We start from the raw sequence: 22325 nt of genomic DNA on the forward strand, positions 1-22325 counted from the left end.
CCCATAGATGTGACAGGTAGACCATTTCTTGCTTTTCTAATTTGCTTATGGTGTCACCCTTTATGTCTAAGTCATGCACCCATGTTATCTTGGTGTATGGTGCGAGATGTTGGTCTATACCTACTTCGTGTTCTATTGTTTTCCAGTTTTCCCAGCAGTTTTTGTCAAATAGTGAGTTCTTATCCCAAAAGCTGAGGTCTTTAGATTTATCAAAGATTAGGTTACTATAGTCATTGACTACTGTGTCTTGGGTACCTAATCAATACCACTGATCTACCATTCTATTTCTTAGCCAGTACCAGATAGTTTTGATGATTACTGCTTTATAATATAGTTTGAGATCTGGTATTGCTAGACTACCTTCCTTTGTATTTTTTTTTTCATTAATTTCCTTGATGTTCTTGACATTTTGTTCTTCCAGATGAATTTTGTTATTATTTTTTCTAGCTCTATAAAATTTTTTTTGGTAGTTTGATTGGTATGGCACTGAATTGGTAAATTGGTTTAGGCAAAATTGTCATTTTTATTATTATTAGCTCAGCCTACCCATGAGCAATTGATATTTTTCCACTTGTTTAGATCTGACTTTATTTGTGTGAAAAGTAATTTCGTAATTGTGTTCATATAGTTCCTGGGTTTGTCTTGGCAGGTAGACTCCTAAGTATTTTATATTGCTTACAGTTATTTTAAATGGAATTTCTCTTTCTGTCTCTTGCTGCTGGGCTTTGTTGGTAATATATAGAAATGTTGATGATTTACGTGGGTTTATTTTATATTCCATGACTTTGCTAAAGTTGTTAGCTTTTCAAGTAATTTTTTAGTTGATCTCTAGGGTTCTCTAAGTATATCATCATATCATCTGCATAGAGTGATAGTTTTGTTTCCTCATTGCCTATTCTAATTCCTTCAATTTCTTTTTTTCTCTTATTGCTATAGCTAACATTTCTAGTGCTTTATTGAATAATAGTGGTGATAATGGGATTCCTTGCTTCACCCCTGATCTTATTGTGAAGATTTCTAGCTTATCCCTGATACACATAATGCTTGCTGATGATTTTAGTTAGATACTGTTTATCATTTTAAGGAATGCTCCCTTTATTCCTATGCTTTCTAGTGTTTTTAATAGGAATGAGTGCTGTATTTTGTCCAAAGCTTTTTCAGCATCTATTGAGATAATCAGATGATTTCTTTTGGTTTTGTAATTGATATGGTCAGTTGTATTGACAGTTTTCCTAATAATGAACCAACCTAATCAGGGATTCTTTTGATCAACTCCCTTAATATAGTATTTTGTAGTGTTTTAAAATGTTTTTCCTTTTTTCAGGTGTTAACTGTGCAGGATCTTGTTGATTTTTCACCTGTTTATAGGTGTTTGCATATTTATTCTGTTTTGGTAAGTACTTTTCTGATGAATATATTTGTCTTTAAAAATTTATGACCCCTATTTTATTTTATTAGTAAATTAAGATGAATTTTAATCAGTTAATGCCTACACTGATAATATCATGGTCCACTGAAATATCTCTCCTGAATCACAAAGCATAGTCTTATAAGTACAAAGATGGAAAAGAGATTGGAAGGGGATAGAGAACAAATAGTTGTTTCTATTATTTTGTTAAAATGTATGTTATTATTTTAAGTAAAATATAGATAGTTTAGAAAACATCTTACCAAGAGTGGAATTGATTGGATATGTTGTAGAAGGGATTCTTGTTCAGTTTTGGGTTGGACTAGATGAACAAGTCCCTTCCAGCTCTAAGAATCTTGCATTCGGTAATACTTCTTTTTTTTATTTGGAGTTCAGTTCCATATAATTATTTATTTGTATTTATTTAGAGTGCTATTATATTTATAGTAGGCACTTGAAAAAATAATTTTATAAAACCAGGAAATAGTTTTGTTATTCAGATGTGGATTTTCTGTCATTTTTAAATGATCAAAATGATATCCTTCTATTATTTAGTATACTTCTGTATGGCTTTCTTCTGGCATCATTTGGTCTGTGGTTAAGAAGTAGGAACAGATTTTAACATCAGTGTATGTACTTTTTTCTTTTGATATAATGTCTCTTTTTTGCCTTGGTAGGTAATTTTTGTAAATGGTTATGACTGAAAAATTTTATTTCCTTGTGACCAACCTTTCAATAATGAACTCTCTGAACTTGGGCTGGTTTTTTGTGTGATCTGTTGCTAGTCCCATATCTTAAGCCTTTCTAGATTAAGACATACCAAAATCTAGGGTCACCTCTATGCCTAAAGTATATCTTTAATGCAAACTTAGGGGAAAAACTAATTAAGGAGTTAGATATCATCTCAAATAGTAAAAATTAATGCTAGAATATAGTATAGATTATTTGGGGATTATCTATGTACTGATCCTGTCCTTTAACAAGCAAAATTAATTGATTACATCATTTTAGTAAAGGAAATGAGAGTAAAAGGTACTAAACTTTATTAACTGAATCTGGAAATAAGATGGTTTTATATAATTTAAGTAAATCATTCTGTATCAAAAGAAAGTGTCAAAACTTTTTAGTCTTTTTTATGCTCAAATAACAATTACTTGAAATTTTATAGTACTTTGGTTTTCAAATTACTTCCATATTTAAAAATAATTTTTTCACACAGTATCCATGATACAGGTCTCTCCCACTCACTACAGTAGTTATTCCAACTTTTTCTTTTCTCTTCAAGCCTGCCATAGCACTCTTTTGCCCCTGTCTTCTTGGGTGAGGACTCTTTGCCTCATACATCACCAAAAAATTAAGGCCATTCCATTAAGCCATTTTCCCCTTTTCCTTTTCTCTTCCTTGACACCCTCCCCTCCTCCTTCAGTCTAGTGTCGACTGTCCTTGCTTAGACCAACGAACATTACCCTCAATTTCATATCTACTTGACTTCTCCAGCAGATTGACCTTACAATAATTCTTCCCTTCTCTAATCTTTGGTCTTTCCCTATTTTGAGTTATGATTTTAAAAATTAATTTGATATTCATTATTTATAACAGAATAGTTGAAAGTAACAAAAATATGTTTATCTTAAGATATTCTACAATTTGAGATTCTGATAAATTCAGACGAGTCTTATTTTCTTTTATTCCTTATTTTCTGATTAGTGGGGTTTCACTGCAATATAAATGAAAATAAGTACGTGTAAGCATGGTAATAAACATCTGTTGGGTGCATGTAAAATACATATGCTCTTCTTGAGGGTAAGAATTCTTATTTTTGTCTTTGTATTTCCCAGTGACTGCACAGTGCCTGACACATAATAAGCACTTAATGAGTGCTTGTTGAATTCAATTGAACAATTGAAAATAGTTCTATATTTACATATATGTTTTCCTCCTTTCTTCCTTTCCCCCTCAAATATTTTTAGTGTAAAAACTGTTTGGAGAGACATAGACATTTTTATGTCATTCCCAGAGCCCTAGCAATGAGGATCATAATTACCCTTAACAAGATACTTGAATATTTTCACTTGATATTCCCCTATCTAATTAGAATTTCAGAGGACACTGATAGATGTTTAAATACAGTATGTGTGAAAATGGTACTGCTTACCTGTACACTTGGGGGATATCACCTCTATCACTTGAGGTACTATAGCAGCAACATTAGCAGCTCATGCCTGCCTTGAATCTTACTTTCTGTAAATCTGCAGAAAAGCAGGACCTCACAAAATAATTTATTAATTAGCCAGCAAGGGAGTCAGCACTTACTATTTGCCAAATACTGTGCTAAGCACTAAGTATAAGATCCAACTTGTCCACCAAGTAGCTCTGCATTCAAGCTACCATTTCCCACATGGTGGCAGAAAGGGGGAGGGCTAACAATATCCAACCTGCTGACTAGAAGGTACTCATATATAAATTTTTTACCTACTATTCTCTGTCTCTGCTGTATTTGAAGGCATATTAGGTGTAAACAGATCCTAGGCAGTTGAGGTGGCAGAGGTGATTGAATGTTGATTTAAATGTATGAAAATAAAATAAAAATATCACTGAATTAGGAGAATTATGGAAATCTCTATATGGCTCCTCCCTTACCTTGTGACTGGGAGATTACATAGGCAATCCACATTGTGGCCACATGGTTTATTAAAACATAGCAAAGTAAAATTATCAAGTTATCTTAGGGTGCTTTTCCCAGTTTTCTCCCTAAAGCTCTTTCCAGCTCATAGGCCATGGGAACTGTTAAGGGAAGGTAGCTGCCAGGTTAGCTCTGCAAACAGTAAAGAGGATAGAAAATGTGCTAGGGGTACGAATCAATTTCCTGGGGCATGAATTCACCAGCTAGTGAGGTTTCATGGCAACTGACAGTCCATTCCTTGTATTGGCTTCCATTTCCTAGTTGATCTAGGCAGTACCTACATCAAGGCACCTTGGTCTCCTCTTCACCTTTTCCTCTGAAGCTTTCCAGGATCTCAATCAGTTTGGCCTTTGCTTCTCCTAGATTAAGCTGTATGTAGCAACAAATAGCCAACAGTGGCCATTACCTGCAGCAGCTTTCTCTCTCTGCGTTTAGCGTCATTGAAAGGAATAAATAGCCTTACTGGACGTCTCAGGTGAAGAGGAGGAGGAAATAGGAGACCTTAAGACCTGTAATTTCACATAGAGATCCTTCAGCTCCCAGGTATTTCACTCTTTTTCCTCATCAGTACTCAAAAGGCCTGTATCAGGGTGAATCTTCATTGTAGAAACATCCACTACATAGTGCTATACCTATCACTGTAATGAATGAGATATGTGGACTGTTTAATTTCCTACTAATTAGTTGACAGGAGTAGGATTTTTAGGTTTCCTTCTCAGTTTTTTTTCTCCAAAGAATAAAAAACACACCCAATTTCCTCTTACGTAGCAGCAGGCACACACAAGTAAACCACTTGGCCCCTTGCCTCAATATGTTTTCAATTCATTTGAACAAATATTAAGCATTTACTGTGTGAGGTTGTGGATTCATAGTCAGGGGTTCTGAGTTCAGATGCTCATCCTAATATTTACCTGTGTTACCCTGAGTAAGTCCTTTACCTTCTCTGTGCCTCAGTTTCCTTATCTATAAAGTGAAGATATTGGAGTAAATGACCTCAGAGGTCTCTTGCAGCTCTAAATCCTGTAATTTTATGAAAGCCATTTGGCTAAGTAATGTGGATACAAAGAAAGAAATGAAATACTTCCTATCCTTAGGGAGTTTATATTCTATTTGGGATGCAGTATGAACATAGTATGTTATACTATGGGTAGGGACTGAAGAGGGTAAAATAGAGAACAAAGTGTTTCAGGAAACTTTCAGAAAGATAAGAACAGGAAGATCAGTGAAAACCTCAAGGAGGAGGTGTAGTATTTGAGTTAGGCCTTGAGATGAAGCTGGACATTTAAATTGTTCCAGTGCCATCAATTCACGTCACACCAGAAAAAGTCAGCAGAATAATTTTGAGTGTTTTAAGGTTGTACCAACATTATTTATGAAGAACCTTAGAGGCAGAGATAACTTTTCATACAAAAATAACACATTATTTTCTATATAATGCAAATGGATAAATCTTAAAAGGATTTATTAAAATGTTTAAAAATCTCATTGTGAACTTGAAAACACTTATCATACTTTAAGATTTTTCTGAGGTAGTTGTTTTATGTAAAGAAATGATATATTATTGCCTTTTCAAAATTGAGGGGAGAAAGGACTAATAGAGAGGGAAGGGAAATATGAGTAAATATTGAGTATTTGAGATATGTATCTCTGAGTACATTTTTATCAAATTTCGAGTTATAACTTTTTATCTCATCTGAACTTACTACTTGTTATCTATCCTATTAAAAAGGATAGATAACAAAAGTTGATCCCCGAAACAGTTTGTTGAGAGAATATTATTACTATGTTGTTGATTAGAATTATTTCTCTAGATTTGTTAAGATGGTGAAATAAGATCACCCTCTAGTGGTAAATATTGAAAAACAACAGGCAAAAACAAAATTTGATCGAGGGAGACAGTGGTCACTCATATTTTACATATTGTGAATCAGATACTTTAATATATAAGTTGGGGAATAAAGTATTTTCTGATCTTTGTTGTGAGAAAAATAGAAACATTTTGGAATATTTCTACCTGTCCTGTTGTGGATTTTAATACTGTGATAGTTCTCTTTTGTATTTGTTGTGTGATATTTGATCTGTTATGTGTTACTCATAGATATTTTGTCAATATAGTTCTCTTTGGCATTAAGGATGAATTTAAACTGTCTTATTATAAATAAAAAGTACTATAGTTACAGCAAATTATATTACTGCATGTCAGCATATTCTGAATAAAAATGTATCCATGATGTTTGATTTTAACATTTAACACTTAAAATTATGTTATATGGCTTTTTATATGTTCAATGTGGAGAAAGATCTTTTTAGTAACATACTTTAAGTAACAGACTTGTAAATAAGTAAGTACAGTTGAATAAAGATGAAAAAAGGTCATAAAGACATCAGCAAAAGTTAACATGAATACATGTCATTTTGCTGTTTAACCTTGATCTAGCTCATATGTTTGTCACTTGGCCCTTCTTTTCACCATCTAGCCAAGACAGTTGGCCAAGGCATGGAGAATATCAGTTACAGTCTCAAGCAGATTCTGTTGAGCTTGGCTAAGACTCCTTTTTAATAGAGTCTGCCTAGTTGTAGTATTTGACCTTAGATAAGTCGTGTAACTTTTCAACTTCCCAGGCATGTCTCTTAGACTTTAGCTGTAGAGCAAGTGCTGATTTGTAGTGGAAGAGAGAGAACTTGAGTTCCCTATACTGAAATTACAATTGTGGTACCTTTCTGCTCCCCATTCAAAAAGCTTCTCTGTTCATTCTGTTTGCATTTTAGCCCTCTATTCTACTTCACTTGGCATTCTCAACAATTCCTATGGATTTTGTGCTGATGATTCTCAGATCTACTTATCCTTCCTCAAACTCTGCTGACCTCTAATCTCATATCTCCAACTGTGTTTCAGACATCTCGGACTGGGTGTCCCATTGACATATTAAATTCAACAAGTCCAAAACAGAACTCATTATCTTTCCCTTCAAACCCTCCCTGCCTCCTGCTTCCCCTGTTACCATAGAGGGCAACACCATGCTCTCAGTTCCTCAGGCTTCCAATCTAGGATTCCTTACTCTCTCACCCCCAATATTCAATCTGCTGCCAAGCCCTGTTGATTTCACCTTTGCAGCATCTCTCAAATACAGCCCTCTTCTCACTACTGACACTGTTAGCGTTCTAGAGCAGGCCCTCACCACCTGGATTATTGTAATACCTTGCTGGTAGGTCTACCTGCCCTGACCCACCCACTCCAATCTATCCTCCATTCAGCTACCAGAGTGATTTTCCTAAAGAGCAGGTCTGACCATGTTACATCCCACACTCAGTAAACTCCATTGGCTCTCCATTGCCTCTAGGATCAAATACAAAATGCTCTGTTTGGCATCCAAAGCCCTTCATCGCCTAGCTCCCTTCTACCTTTCCAGGCTTTACACCTTACTCTCTGACACATATTTTTCAGTCTGGTGACACTGGCCTCATGGATGTTCGACGAACAAGACACTTCATGTCTCAGCTTCAACATCATCTTCTCTGGCTGTCCTCCATGTCTGGAATACTCTTCCTTTTCATCTCCACTTACTGGCCTCCTTGGATTCCTTCAAATCCCAACTAAAATCCGTTCTGCTACAGGAAGCCTTTCCCAATCTCTCTTAAATCTAGTGCCTTCTTTCTTTTAATTATGTCCTCTTTATCCTGTGTGTAGCTTTTTTGTGCTTATTTGTTTGCTTGTTGTACCCCCCATTAGATTGTGAGTACAGAGATTATCTTTTGCCTCTTTTACCTCCAGTGTTTACCAGAGTGTCTGGCACAACATCATAGGTGCTTAATAAATGTTTATTTACTGACCAACATGTTTCTTTTGTTCTTTACCTTTGTCTCAAAAAAGTATATATATGCTTATATATGTACATACATACATACACATATATATATATGTATATATATGGATTTTTTTTTTACCATAACCTCCATGTTTCCTAAAAGACTTGGGCTTCCTGCCCTGATATTTATAAAGACACTTTCAAGACAAAGAAAGCTTAAAATGGTGTGGTGTAGTGAAAAGAACATTGGATTTAAAATCTGATGACTAGAGTTTGAATTCTGGGTTTTGTTACTACTTGTATGACCTTGTATAAGTCACTTAAAATTTCTGGGTTTCATGTCTTTCATTTTTTACCTAAATCACTTATTAAAATCATTGAATTTTACTGTTATAAAGGTGGAAGAAAAAAAGAGTGTAGCATAGGAAAAGAATTTTTACCCGAGCTCAGTCTAGCAAAGGGTCACCCTACTGTTATTTGGCTAGCTTCAGCCTGAGGGGAAGACTCCCCCCCTTCTCCCCATGTTTAGACTGATTTAATGAGTCATACTGTTAGTAGGTCTGTAAATCAAAGACAGAAAAATTGTGTCTTGAATATAATGTACACAAACAAATACATCAGTCTTTCTATCATTTACCTTGTGTTAAGCAGTTTGGGATAATGTTAGTCTATATGGGACTTTCTATGTTTTTTTTTTTTTTAACATTTTCAGGAAACAGTGACATCTTTTGACCTTTTTTCAATGAGTTATATAGAAAAATATGAAATCTAATTGTATTGTAGAAATAATTTTCTAAAATGAAAGCAAACTATGAAAAGAAGCTGACTTACTAAAATAGTATTCAAATTAAGAAGCATTGAATAAGTCAGAGAAAATCTTATTTTAATTGTTTTAAATGGAGAGATACTTTCTTCTTAAAATTCTGTCTCTGGAACTCTCTCCCTCCTCACCTCTGCCTCCTGGCTTCCCTGGCTTCCTTCAAGTCCTGGTTAAAGTACCACCTTCTACAAGAAGCCTTTTCCAATCCTCCTTAATATTAGATCCTTTCCTCTGTTGATTATCTCTAATTTAAACTGTATGTATCTTGTTTGTACTGTGATAATTTTGATACTGTACTCAAATTAATCAGCATTTACTCAGTTCATTGTGATTTAATGAGAATCAGTGATTGTATTAGTGAATTAAACAAAATAGGATTAAGTTTAAGTTATGTATGTTAATGCTGTTAGGATAAGAGTTATGAATAATTAATTTACCATGTATTGATGATTAGATTACTTGTACTTGATTTATCAGCCAGATTCATGATGTAAAAGAATGTAATTAGTGCACTACCCCCTCCCCCAGCCTCTTTTCCCCTTTATGTGCTGTAATAAGATTCATTTGCTGGTGTAGTACCCCCTCACCTTTATTATGAATCACTACCATTCACTCCGTAGTGATCTTTTCATCAAAACCACGACTTTCTTGGACCTTAGGATACTATTGATCAAACACAAGGGTTTTAGAACTTGTGAAAAGACCTAAGATGTTGAAAGGGTCTTAGGACCTTTGGAAAACCCCAGCTGAGATGACCTAGAGTTGATGACCTGTGGAAGTTTTCATGATCTGTGAAAGGCTATTGACAAAGTGGTTATGATTAATGGACATTTCCCTTAGTCAATCATAAGATTTCCCCACTTCTGGAATTGAACAGTCATTGAATTGTAACATCTCTTTCTATTTTTGGTGCTCTCCCAAGTGTATAAAGGTAGTTGGCACCCAAGGGGAGGGGTCCCTAATCATAAGGAAGATCTTGGACCCAATTAATTAGGGACCCCTGGACTCCCTAATAAATTAATTAATCATGTTTGGAGTTCTTATTGATTTGTTATAGATTGGAATTTTCTCACCCATAGTACATAGTTTTTTGCATGTTGTCTCCCCACTAGACCAGAAGCTCCTTGAGAGTAGGGACTGTCTTTTGCCGTTTTTTGTATCCCCAGGACTTAGCACGGTGCCTGGCAGGTAGTGGTACTGAAGAAGTGCTTATTGACTAGACTGTAATAATGAAAATGCTAGCATATTAATCTGATCTTTTCATGGTATAACCAACAAAAATGGAGAATATTTTTACCTTAATTTTTGAAGATTCTTATAGAAGTTTAAGTCCAATGTTTTCTGAATATGAGATGGTTAATTATTGTTTTAAATTATTACTTTTTTATGAAAGGCAAATTTAGCTTAAAGTAGAATCTTAGATTTTTGATTTTTAAAAAGTATTAATTAATTTTTCTTAAGGATTAGAGTTTCATATATAATTACTTACAGTAGTTATCTTCCAAGGACCAGAGCTTTAAACCAAAATGATGCTTGATTAGAGATTTCAGAACCTCCCAGAGGGTGCCAAGTGCTTTCTCTCTATTAAGAATATCATCATCGTTGTTGTCATCTTAGCCATTGTCATCATCACCATTGCCAGTGCTATGGGAAGTAGAGAGAATACTGTGCTTAGAATAGAGCCGTCAAACTCATTGCCTGCAGCACTTGAGTAGGGCTCAAACAGGATTAAAATGTAATTGGAAAATGTTTAACAAAATAAATAAATATATAACACAACATAGATAATATTATTTTGTGGTTTTCTGAGTTGGTGTGCAGCCTTCAGGGGATCCATTTCCAGCTTCCACAAGCACTGTATACTCTTGGGCAAGTCCCTAGAACTTATATGCTAAGGCAGAGATGAATTGTGAGTACACGGGTGGAAAACATTGCCATACTAAGAATAGATCCTTTATGTATTTGCATATAGTGATAATAAATTGAGAGGCAGCATGGTATAGAGGACAGAGAGCTGACCTTAGAGCCTGGAATATCTGTGATTGCAAGTCCCTTTTTTTTTAATGTATCTTGGCTGTGTGAACCTAGGGCCCCACACAATTCCCTAGATGGTATTTCTTCACTTGGAGCTCCGAATATCCATGAAATCACAGATCTAGTAAAGGAAATAGTAAGAAGATGATGAAGAATTAGGTGAACTGGCGTGTTTAATCATTCAATTCTTCTTGTTGACTCATGGTTGAGTCATAAATCTGTTAGGTCTAAGGCAGGTGAATAAGTGTCAGATCTCAATTGTTGAAATTTGTTCTAGGGAGTTTATTCACTTAATTGTCATAGATTTGAATACGAAAGTTCTGTTTTGTACTGTATGTTGATATTATAATTATGAATATATGACTTAATCTTCAGATATTATTTTGTTGTTCAGTTAATTTCTGTTGTGTCCAACTCTTTGTGACCGCATTTGAGGTTTTCTTGGCAAAGATACTGGATACTGGAGTGGTTTGCCATTTCCTTTTTCTTTTTTTAATTTAATTTTTTTTTTTTTAGGCAATTGGGGTTAAATGACTTGCCCAGGGTCATACAGCTAGTAAGTGTCAAGTGTTTGGTCTGAGGCTGGATTTGAACTCAGGTCCTCCTGACTTCAGGGCCAGTGCTCTATCCACTGCGCCATCTAGCTGCCCCTACCATTTCCTTCTCTCCCCATCATTTGACAGATGAGGAACTGGAAGCAAATAGGGTTAAGTTACTTGCCCAGGGTCACACAGCTAGCAAGTGTCTTAAGCTGAATTTGAACTCAGGTCTTCTTGACTCTAAGCCCTGTGCTCTATCCACCTGGCTGCCCCAGTTTTCAGATATACATATGCTATAGGTAAAGTTGTATCTCATAATGAAGTATGTATTTTGATGGTAGATTTCTTATCTTTTTTTATTAACTTTATTTCAGGGTGATGAAGAAACATTTGAAAATTATTATCGAAAACAGAGAAAGAAACAGGCAAGACTGGTATTGCAGCCCCAGCCAAGTATGGTAAATACATGAGGTTTTTGTATTTAGTTATGTTATCTTGAATACAAGTTTGCTTTTATGGCATTGGGACTTATTATAAACCTTCTTTTTTCCTTTTAAAGCATGAAACAGTTGATGGTTATAGAAGATATTTCACTCAAATTGTAGGGTATGTAATATGGAAATGTTGAATTTTATTATTTTGTTATTTTTGCATTAAATACCAGAAATTACCTGCTATATATTTTTAAATTAAAAAAGTGTTTTGTTGACAACTACTTTTTATTTAGGTTCTTTGTGGTGGAGGATCACATTTTGCATGTGACTCAAGGATTAGTAACCAGGGCATATACTGATGAACTTTGGAATATGGCACTTTCAAAGATAATTGCTGTTCTTAGAGCTCATTCAGTAAGTGAGAAGACTTTGTTATATTACTTTTTAATTTGATTTACTTAAAGAATTTGTAAGTGTACAAGATGGATAATATCAAAGAGAAAAGTTGTATCTCCACCATAGTGCATCTTAAAAAATTAATAATTGCTTTTGTATGGAAGGAAAGGATTGCTAAGGCTTTTGTTTTTCACTGTAGTATCTGGCTGTGATTTTAGCATAATTCTCTGTTGATTTGCAACTGACTAGGCCTTCCACGCATGCTCCTATTCTAGCCCCTTAGAATATGCAGAGTTAATCTGTTGTTATTATTGCAATCTGGTCTCATTAGTCTCAACTGACCTCTTCATTAAATCAGATTGAATAGTTCTGCTCTAAGAGCATCATGAGGAAATAGTTCCTAATTATCATTCCAAAATCTTTGTTTCCAAAATAAACTCCACCAGCAAAACCCATTAGACCTTCTTTCAGTGTTTGTAGAAATAACTTGTTTACAGTGTTATACTATAATCCCAATCTTGAAAATATATAAAATGGTGAAGTTTGGCCCTATCACAAAAATGTTTATTTCAAATGTCAGATTACCATTGTCTTCATAATTGAAGTAAAATTACTTTTTTTCTTTTGAAAAAAATTGAATATTACATAATATAAACAAAATCTAAGTTGTTAGTATGATATTTACTCAGTCTGCATTCTTGTGAACTTTACACAGGATTAGTAATCATTGTTTTGACCATTTCTTTATTATAAAATGACTCTCTGCATTTAAATTTGGTGCTTTTCAACTGTTTGCAAAGAACAGGCTGTATATATTTGGGGGAAAAAATACCTTTACAATGGAAATGTTAGATTTTGTAATTTTGTTATTTTAATATTCTTTAATGTTTTAAAAGAGGTTCTAGGTGAAAAGATTTTTGTATCTTTATATTGTAGTACAACTAAGATGGTTTTGAAGTTATGATTGAGTCTCCTTTTGTTTCAGAGACCCCAAATGTGAGATGTATATAAAAAAGTATTAGTTTTAAAAATTGTATTATTGAAGACATTCATGTCAAAAAAGTCAGCTCTAAAATGTAAAATTTAAATTGATGATTTAAAAATTTATTGTTTTTCTTTTACTGGTGAATTCTTACTGAAATGTTTAAACATTTTTAAAAAATGAAAACCAAAACTTGAATCCTTGTTTCAAGGGGAAAAATTAATGAATAAAAGATTGTATAAAACTTTCATATTATTCTAAATAATATTCATAATTCATGATATTCTAAATAATCATCTAAATATTCTAATTTAACCTTTTTCCTCTATGAAATACATGGTATTTTATTAGAAAATTATGAAATATGAGTTATTCTGAATTTTAATCCATGTGAGTTCTCCAGAGATTTCTTTTATATAATGCTGTATCTCGTAGTACTTACGTGTGTTTGAATGTCTTATCTTTTTGCGTTGAATTTTTTGCTTAGTGCACTGGTGATTATGGAACATATTTCCTTTTACCTAGCCAAAGTTTAAATTTATTGAAAGTATTATGATGCATTTTTAATGTATAAAAAAATCAGAACTTTGTATCTTAAATATTCCTTGACCAGTGGTGTTTGTTTTTAGTCTTATTGCACAGATCCTGATCTTGTTTTGGAACTGAAGAATCTCATTGTTGTATTCGCAGATACTTTGCAGGTAGGTGATGTCTTGACATGCAAGTTATTGACATATGTTAAAAAGTTAAAGATTCATTAATAAATATAGTTTATGTTTGCTTAACCTTTCTGTAGATGTCTTATGGCAGCTGTCTTTTGCTACTCTGCATAACAATGTAAATTTTGTTAAGGGAATACAAAATCATTTAAATATTTTATTTTGGCATTTCAAAAAAAATCTGAATTGCTTGATGGCCAAGCTTTGGTGATGATTAGGAGACACTGGAATAAGAAGACATGGGTTCAAATGTTGCTTCCAGTGCTTACTGTTTGTGTAACCTTGGGCAAGTCACTTAACCTCTTTGAGGCTAAGTTTCCTCATTTGTGAAAAAAAAAAAAAGTGACAAAGTTGAACTATAATGGCCTCAGAGTTCTTTCCAGCTCTATGTCTAGGAGGCTAAGTGCCTGGGTACTTAGCTAGGCTGTCCTCAGGCAGCAGTCAGTCGCTGTACCTATACTCAGAGCCTTTCAAAGTTTGTTGCTACCTGTCAGGACTTGTGCTGTGCTGGAGTTCACCTTCAAGAACACACGTTCACCTTTATATCGTAAGGTTTTGAAACAGGACTTTAGGGGATTTTAACATCAGTCTAAATAAAATAGAAATTAGTAAGGTAAATTTGCGGTAACAAAACTATAGCCTTTTTATAGTATTAGTGGAGAGAAAGCACGCAATAGTGCATTGGTCTTGGGGTCAGGACGTTCTTGGTTTAGCTCCTCCCTCTGATAGACTGTGGCCAGATTACTCCTCAGTGCCCCAGGCAGCTTTCTGAGACTCAAAGTATAGTGCCTGGCATAGATTAATTGTTATATAGCAAGAGAGTTGCTGATCTGTATTCATTGAGGAATTTTATTCACTATACTAGTAAAATCACAGGTGCCTCAGCTACTAATACCATTCTGTTTGTTTTGTCCTTATATTCTCATTGCCTAGTGGAGTGTCTTGTACATAGTTGGAATGTAATAAATATTTGTAGAATTAGATTGAATTGAAATTGATCACTTTATAAAATGTTTTTTAGGGTTATGGTTTTCCAGTCAATCGACTATTTGACCTGTTATTCGAAATAAGGGATCAATACAGTGAAACACTGCTGAAGAAGTGGGCTGGAGTGTTTCGGTTAGTCTAACTAAACTTAAGTACTTTAATGTGATTAGTAAGATTTATTTTAAATGCTTAATAATTTTCATTATTTAAAGAAAATTTGTTCATCTTCTAATTAATTTTAAATCCTAAATTTAATTTAACTCTGATTTTAAATTCTACTTCTATTTAGTGCATTTTGCCTAATGTTGAAGCATTATGGTATAGTGGAGAGAAAACTGGAATGAGAACTAACTCGTGTGTTTTAATCCTGACTCGGCTCCTTACTAGCCACATTAACCTGGGGAAATTTGGCTTCAGTTTCCTTAACCCTAATTGACTTCCTAACAATCTCCTTAAGTGATAGCCACAACCTGAGTTCTAAGCTCTCACCATTTCTCCCCTGGTGTACTGTAATAGTTTTCTAACTAGTGTCAGTGCTTCAGTCTCTCCCCATGCCAATCCATTCTCCATTCAGTGCCGTGGTAATTTTTCAAAAGTGTAGATCATGGCTGTGTCAACGCTGCTCAACGAGCTCCATTTGTTCTCAATTATATCTACACCTATACCCTTCTGTTTGGCATTTAAAACTCTTCATAAGAACTGAAAACCCACTTATTCTGTTTTTAACAGGGAAATTTTTGAAGAAGATAATTGTAGTCCCATTCCAGTAGCAAATGAAGAAGAATACAAAATAATCATTAGTAAGTTTCCTTTTCAAGATCCAGACCTTGAAAAGGTAAGAGCTAATTTCTATTACAAGAATTTCGTTAAAATAAATTCATGTGAACATACCATAAAAGTTTGAATGTAACTGAGAATAAAGGCTTCTGAATCCAGAGCGTTTATATTTATTGAGTTATATTTGAAAATTTATACAGAATAGAATCACCATTTTGATGGCAAACTCATGTATTATGAGTGCTTTGAAGGGAGGGCTTTGTGTTATATTTCTTTGTGTCCTTGACATTGCTATGCATAAAACGGGTAATTGATAAATAGTTTTGCTTTTGACCACTGCCTTCCTCAATCTGCCCTCCCTTCAATCAGGCCCCTCCCTTTTCTTTCCCTTTTCCCTTACTGCTTCTTCCTTCCCTTCTATCCCCTACTCCCTTTTCTTTTCCCCTTTCTCTTCCCACTGCCTATAGGGCAAGTTATATTTCTATACCTGAGTATGTTATTCCTTCCTTGAGCCAAATCCAATGAGAGTAAAGTTCAAACAATCCCCACTCCCTCCCTTCTTTCGCTCTACTGTAATATGTCTTTGTGCCTCTTCATGTGATGTAATTTACCCTTTTCTGCCCCCTCCTTTCCTCTTCTCCCATTATAATACCTTTCTACCACTTAATTAGGTTTTTAAATAGATATGTATTTTTAATAAATAATTAAATGAATGAATATCTCTACCCTTAATGTACATCACTACATGTTTGTTCTAGACAGATGACAATAAATGTCCACTGCAGAAACATATGCCAAAAAGAATGTATTATATTTATTGAAATAAGCTAGTTTTTAGTTATTTATTACTTTAGTCTCAATGATTTACCCATTTTAATTTAGTTAAATTATTAGCCTATTTATTAGACATCTTTCAGTGGCTGACACATAAGATATCCCCAAGGTAGCTACATGCTTTGTTCCTTGCAGTTGTATCAGCTGTTAAAGTGAACAATTTTGCAGTTCTTTTTTTATCTAAGTGTTTTGTTTGGCCTCATATCTTAGTTTAGAGAAAGAATCTGGGTTGGAGGATTCACAGGAAATTGTACTTGGGAAGCTGGTGTGCAACACAATAAGCAGACAAAAATGAAAGTGTGAACATACACACACACACACACACACACACTATCTAGCAGTACAGACAGATTCAGCCTCACAGGGCCAGTGTCACTCATGTGAAAGAGACTGCACGGTCTCAAGGTCTCATTGGGACAATGTGTGCAGAGAGAAGTAAGGTGGGTTTTGTTGGGACAGGCAATCGGTTCCAGATGTCAGAGGGAGCATTCTTAATCAGACAGGTGTATTGGAGAAATTCACCAATCTTGCTTATTAATACCAGACTAAGGTAGAAGATTTTCCTCACTGGGACCAGAGATTGGGTTAGGGTCTGAGTTGGTAATTAGGGAGTCCAGGAGAGACTGTCAGCACATAGACATTGCAGTCAGTTTAGGAGCCTCGCCTAATCAGGAACTGAGATTGTTTATATTTGGCACAGGATCAGAATGAGTCAGGGCAGTGGAAAAGTACAGGCTCTCTTTTATTGCTTGTATGTTTATGGTCATTAGGACCACTTAGCCTAAATGACTCTATATTGGAACTCTGTCACTTATAACTAATACATCACATGATACATTTCAAAAACCACGGTTATATTGGAAATTGAAGGGATGCCTATAAATTAGGGAGTGGATAAGTAAGTTGTGGTATATGATTGTGATGGAATATTATTGTTCGATAAGAAATGACAAGCAGGATGATTTCAGAGAAACCTGGAAAGACTTATATGAACTGATGCAAAGTGAAGTGAGCAGAACCAGAACATTGTTTACACTAACAGCAGTATTGTATAATGAAGAACTGTGAATAATTTAGCTATTCTCAACAATACAGTAATCCAAGACAATCTCAAAGGACTCATGATGAAACACACTATCCACCTCCAAAGAAAGAACTGATATTGTTGAATATTTTTTCACTTTCTTTCTTTCATTCTTTTTCTTTTATTTGAGTCTTCTTATGCAAAATGACTAATATGGAGATGTTTTACATGATTACATATGTATAACCTATATCTGATTGCTTACTGTGTTATAAATTGTTATAACATGTAATTGGAGAAAAAAAAATATATATATATAAAAATCACAATTATCATAGTATACATTAATTCACTTCTCTCAGTGTTTCTTAGTAAGTCATGAGGAAGTTAAAAACGTATCCATAATGCTGTCTCCCTACATTTGTTTGATGGTGACAACTAAAACTTTAATAAAATATCTTTCTTTGCTTCCTTGTACCCCTCTCTCTTGTAAACAGAATTTAATTCCTAAGTATATGTAGAAGCTACTTATTATCTCCATGACGGCCACTATTCCTTTAAACCTCTTTCAAAATATGTCATCCTTTACTGAGGTTTTTGTTTAAAGAAAGATGTATGTTTTTTTTTTTTTACTCTGAGACACATTTTTTTTTTTTGAAAAAATTTTTTTTTATTTTTAACATGTGTTTTTAAAACTTTGGGTTGCAAATTTTCTCCCTTCTTCCCTCCCCACCCACTCTCGTTGAAAAGGCAAGCATCTCGATACAGGTTATAGATGTGCAGTCATGCAAAACACTTCCATAGTAGTCATGTTGTGAAAAACTAAGTATATTTCCCTTCATCCTATCTTACCCCTCATTTATTCTATTCTCTCTTTTGACCCTGTCCCTCCTCAGAAGGGTTTGCTTTTGATTATCCCTTCCCCCAATCTGCACTCCCTCTGTCAACCCCCTGCTCCCTTGTCTCCTTCCCCCCTTATTTTCCTGTAGGGTAAGATAGATTTCCATACCCTGTTGTGTATGTTATTCCCTCCTTAAGCCAAATCCTGTGAGAATAAGATTCACTCATTCCCTGTGACCTTCCCTCTTTTCCCCTCCACTGTAAAAGACTTTTCTTGTCTGTTTCATGTGAGATAATTTACCCCATTCTACTTCTCCCTTTCTCCTTCTCCCAGTATAATCCTCTCTCACCCCTTAATTTTATTTTCCAGATATCACCCCTTCATCTTCAACTCACCCTGTGCCCTCTATCTATCTATCTGTCTATCTATCTATCTATCTATCTATCTATCTATCTATCTATCTATCTATCTATCTATCTATGCATATGTATAATTTTTTTCCCTCCCACTACCCTAATACTGACAAAGGACTCATGAGTTACAAATATCATCTTTCCCTGCAGGAATGTAAACAGTTCAACCTTAATAAGTCTCTTATGATTTCTCTTTCCTGTTTACCTCTTCCATGTTTCACTTGAGTCTTGTATTTGAAAGTCAGATTTTATATTCAGCTCTGGTCTTTTCCTCAGGAATGCTTGAAAGTCCCCTATTTCATTGAATGACAATTTTTTACCCTGAAGGATTATACTCAGTTTTGCTGGGTAGATGATTCTTGGTTGCAGTCCTATTTCCTTTGCCCTCCGAAATATCATACTCCATGGCGTCCGGTCCCTTAATGTAGAAGCCGCTAAATCTTGTGTTATCCTGATTGTGTTTCCACAATACTTGAATTGTTTCTTTCTGGCTGCCTGCAATATTTTCTCCTTGACCTGGGAATTCTGGAATTTGGCTACAGTATTCCTAGGAGTTTTCCTTTGGGGATCTCTTTTGGGAGGTGATTGGTGGATTCTTTCAATTTCTATTTTGCCCTCTAGTTCTAAAATATCAGGGCAGTTTTCCTTGATAATTTCTTGAAAGATGATGTCTAGGCTCTTTTTTTGATCATGGCTTTCAGGTAGTTCAATAATTTTTAAGTTCTCTCTCCTGGATCTATTTTCCAGGTCAGTTGTTTTTCCAATGAGATATTTCATATTGTTTTCTAATTTTTTATTCTTTTGGATTAGTGTTACAGTGCCTTGATTTCTCAAATTGTCACTAGCTTCCAATTGCTCCATTCTAATTTTTAAGGAAATATTTTCTTCAGTAAGCTTTTGGACTTCCTTTTCCATTTGGCCAGTTTTGCTTTTTAGGGCATTCTTCTCCTCATTGGCTTTTTGGATCTCTTTTGCCATTTGGGTTAGGATATTTTTTAAGGTGTTATTTTCTTCAGTATTTTTTTGGGTCTCCTTTAGCATCACTCTCAGTTTTTCCTCTACTTCTCTTACTTGCTTCTCAAAATCCTTTTTGAGCTCTTCCATGGCCTGGGACCAATTCATATTTTTCTTGGAGGCTTTGGATGTAGGAGCTTTGGTTTCATTGTCTTCTTCTGGTTGTGTGCTTTGATCTTCTTTGTCACCAAAGTAAGATAATATAGTCTGACTCTTTTTGTGCTGCTTGCTCATGATCCTGGCCAATTACTTGAGTTATAAACTCTTTGTTAAGGTAGAAATCTGTTTCCAGTGTGGAGAATGTACTGTCCCAAGCTTCAGGGGTTTTGTGCAGCTGTTTTCAGAGATACTTCTAGGGATCTGTAAATTTTTAGTTCTTCCAAGGTGCTATGATCAAGGGTGAGGTGTTTATTCCTTTCCTGGCCTGTGCTCTGGTCTATGAGTGATCACAAGCATTGTTTTCTGTTTTGGAACTGTGAGGAGAATTTCCTCTCCACAGCCACTGCAAGCTCCACTATGCCAGCGCTCCTCTTTGCCCCAGGACGGCCACCCAGAACTGTGACCCAAATCCAAGCACAGGCAAAACAAGAGAATCCTGCACCAGCAGAGATATCCCTGCAGTCCCCCTCTGATCAGCTACCCTATTCTCTCTCAGTCTGTGGACTGGAAGCTCAGGAGGCAGCTGCCGCCCCAGGGCTGAGCTCAGGGACTGGGACTGGAACTCCACTGTGCTTCTCTCTCACCACCGCAGAAACAGACTTTTCCCACTGACCTTCTAAGTTGGAGGGGTTTGGGGGAGAACTCAAGCAAGTCACTGCTTTTACTCCACCATCTTGGCTCTGCCCCGACTATGACCAAGAGGTCATTCAATTTGGCAATTAAAAGATCATTGGTGACTTGAGAGAAGGCAATTTCAGTTGAATGATGAAGTCAGGAGAAAGTTTAGGGTGAGAGGAAAAGTAGAGTCACTGATTATAAATGACTTTCTCAAATTATTTCACCATCAAGATGACATTTAGGATGATGATGAGAGGGGTTGGATGGATCAAGTGAGGTATTTTTTAAATATGGGGAAAACATGGGCAGAAAGCCCATTAATGAGAATGAGGATGAAAAATGGGAAGATCTGCTGGAGATGTTAGAATGGAATCAAGGGTTCATGTAAAGGGGTTTGCCTTGGTAAGGAGGAGTGCTGTCTTGCTGTGTGAGACAGAGGTGAAGACAGAAATAGTGGGAGAAGACATCTAGATTTGAATTGAGGAAGGAAGAAGAAGGTGCTCTTGGCAAGTGGCCTTCAGTTTTTTTCAGTGAAATATGAGGCAAAGTTCTCACCTGACAGGGGCAAGGAGTGGGGGGAGAGGATCCCATAGGAGACTTGACAGGGAGTGAAAAGGAAGAATGAATTGGTTATAAAAGGTATAAAAGGATTGCCTTGCTGCAGTGAGAGCCCAGTTGAGATTATGTAACATAAAGTTGTAGTGAACTCAGTATAGTTCATGATTTTCCCTAACTCTGTTTAGCAGCTTGTGAATAGGAACAGAGGCAGCAGATGGTGAGAGCAATCCATGGGGCTTGACAAGGCATGATATGTGAAAGGACAAATTGTATAGTATCTGTTTACATATATAAATGTATACATAAAGATGCAAATATGTGTACATATAACACACTGTGAAATACTGTATAATTTTAATGGTAGTCCATTTTGGTGATGTTGTTTGTAATTATTTAAAATTATTATTGTGTCAGCCTTGATTTTTGAGGGAGATGAGCAGTAAAAGTACCTGAATATTTCTGAAATTTCAAGAATAGTATTAATTTTTGTTTTTTTCTTCCACAGCATTCTTTCCCAAAGAAATTCCCAATGTCTCAGTCAGTGCCTCATATTTATATTCAAGTTAAAGAATTTATTTATGCAAGCCTTAAATTTTCAGAGTCACTTCACCGGAGGTAAGTATTAATAATGAACAATAAATTAATGTTTATTATGGTTGTTTTACTGGAAGATTATGATTTTTTTACTATGTGTATATGTGTGTGTGTATATATATATATATATATATACACACACATACATATTTAACTTTATTGTATGTATTTTGTGACTTTATGTAATCTGTGACTTCATTGGTATGGGGAGCTCCTGATGAAGACCTTCCTCTACCAATGCAGGTCAGCACCTTCCCTGGGGTACTAAGAGGTTCAGTTATTTGCCTAGGGTGATGCACTTCCTAAGTGGTAAGACTGACTCTCTCTCCACCAGTACTTGCTGTGTCTCACTGTTTGATTTGGGTTCTTTAAGGGACTCTTACTTTGGTGGAGAGATTTGTTTAATTCAGTTACCTTTGGGGGCTGTATTTCTAGGAGTCTAGCCTTCTTGATAGGGTCTACTCATAGCAAACAAGCCTGATCAAGCAACTAGTGAAAATACTTGTGATAACTTATAGCACCTGTTGGTAGCTGTGGTTAGGTTGATTGTAAAGGTTGGCATTATCTTGTAATCATTACTCCATATATTTTTACAATAGTTTTAAAAAGTTTTTTTGATACTATTTAAAAAATATCACTGTTGTTTCTCAATATACTCCCCCAACCCAGATGATTCCTTTTTTAT

The 22325-nt window shown here is 35.2% G+C and overlaps 1 protein-coding gene across 4 annotated transcripts in view; it reads left to right on the forward strand.

Annotated features, from left to right (window-relative positions):
- Positions 1-22325, forward strand: part of EXOC6 (exocyst complex component 6) — a 207342-nt gene that overhangs the window by 70404 nt on the left and 114613 nt on the right. For all 4 annotated transcript variants that reach the window (XM_027839891.1, XM_027839886.1, XM_027839889.1 and 1 more), the window contains exons 8-15: positions 1325-1393; positions 11665-11748; positions 11850-11896; positions 12018-12138; positions 13732-13803; positions 14843-14940; positions 15538-15643; positions 21552-21661. In XM_027839891.1, coding sequence (XP_027695692.1) covers positions 1325-1393; positions 11665-11748; positions 11850-11896; positions 12018-12138; positions 13732-13803; positions 14843-14940; positions 15538-15643; positions 21552-21661 — 707 coding nt within the window. The remainder of the gene's footprint in view (positions 1-1324; positions 1394-11664; positions 11749-11849; positions 11897-12017; positions 12139-13731; positions 13804-14842; positions 14941-15537; positions 15644-21551; positions 21662-22325) is intronic.

Source organism: Vombatus ursinus, unplaced genomic scaffold, assembly GCF_900497805.2.
Source record: "Vombatus ursinus unplaced genomic scaffold, bare-nosed wombat genome assembly UNPS02014833.1, whole genome shotgun sequence".
In the NCBI taxonomy this organism is placed as follows: Eukaryota; Metazoa; Chordata; class Mammalia; order Diprotodontia; family Vombatidae; genus Vombatus; species Vombatus ursinus.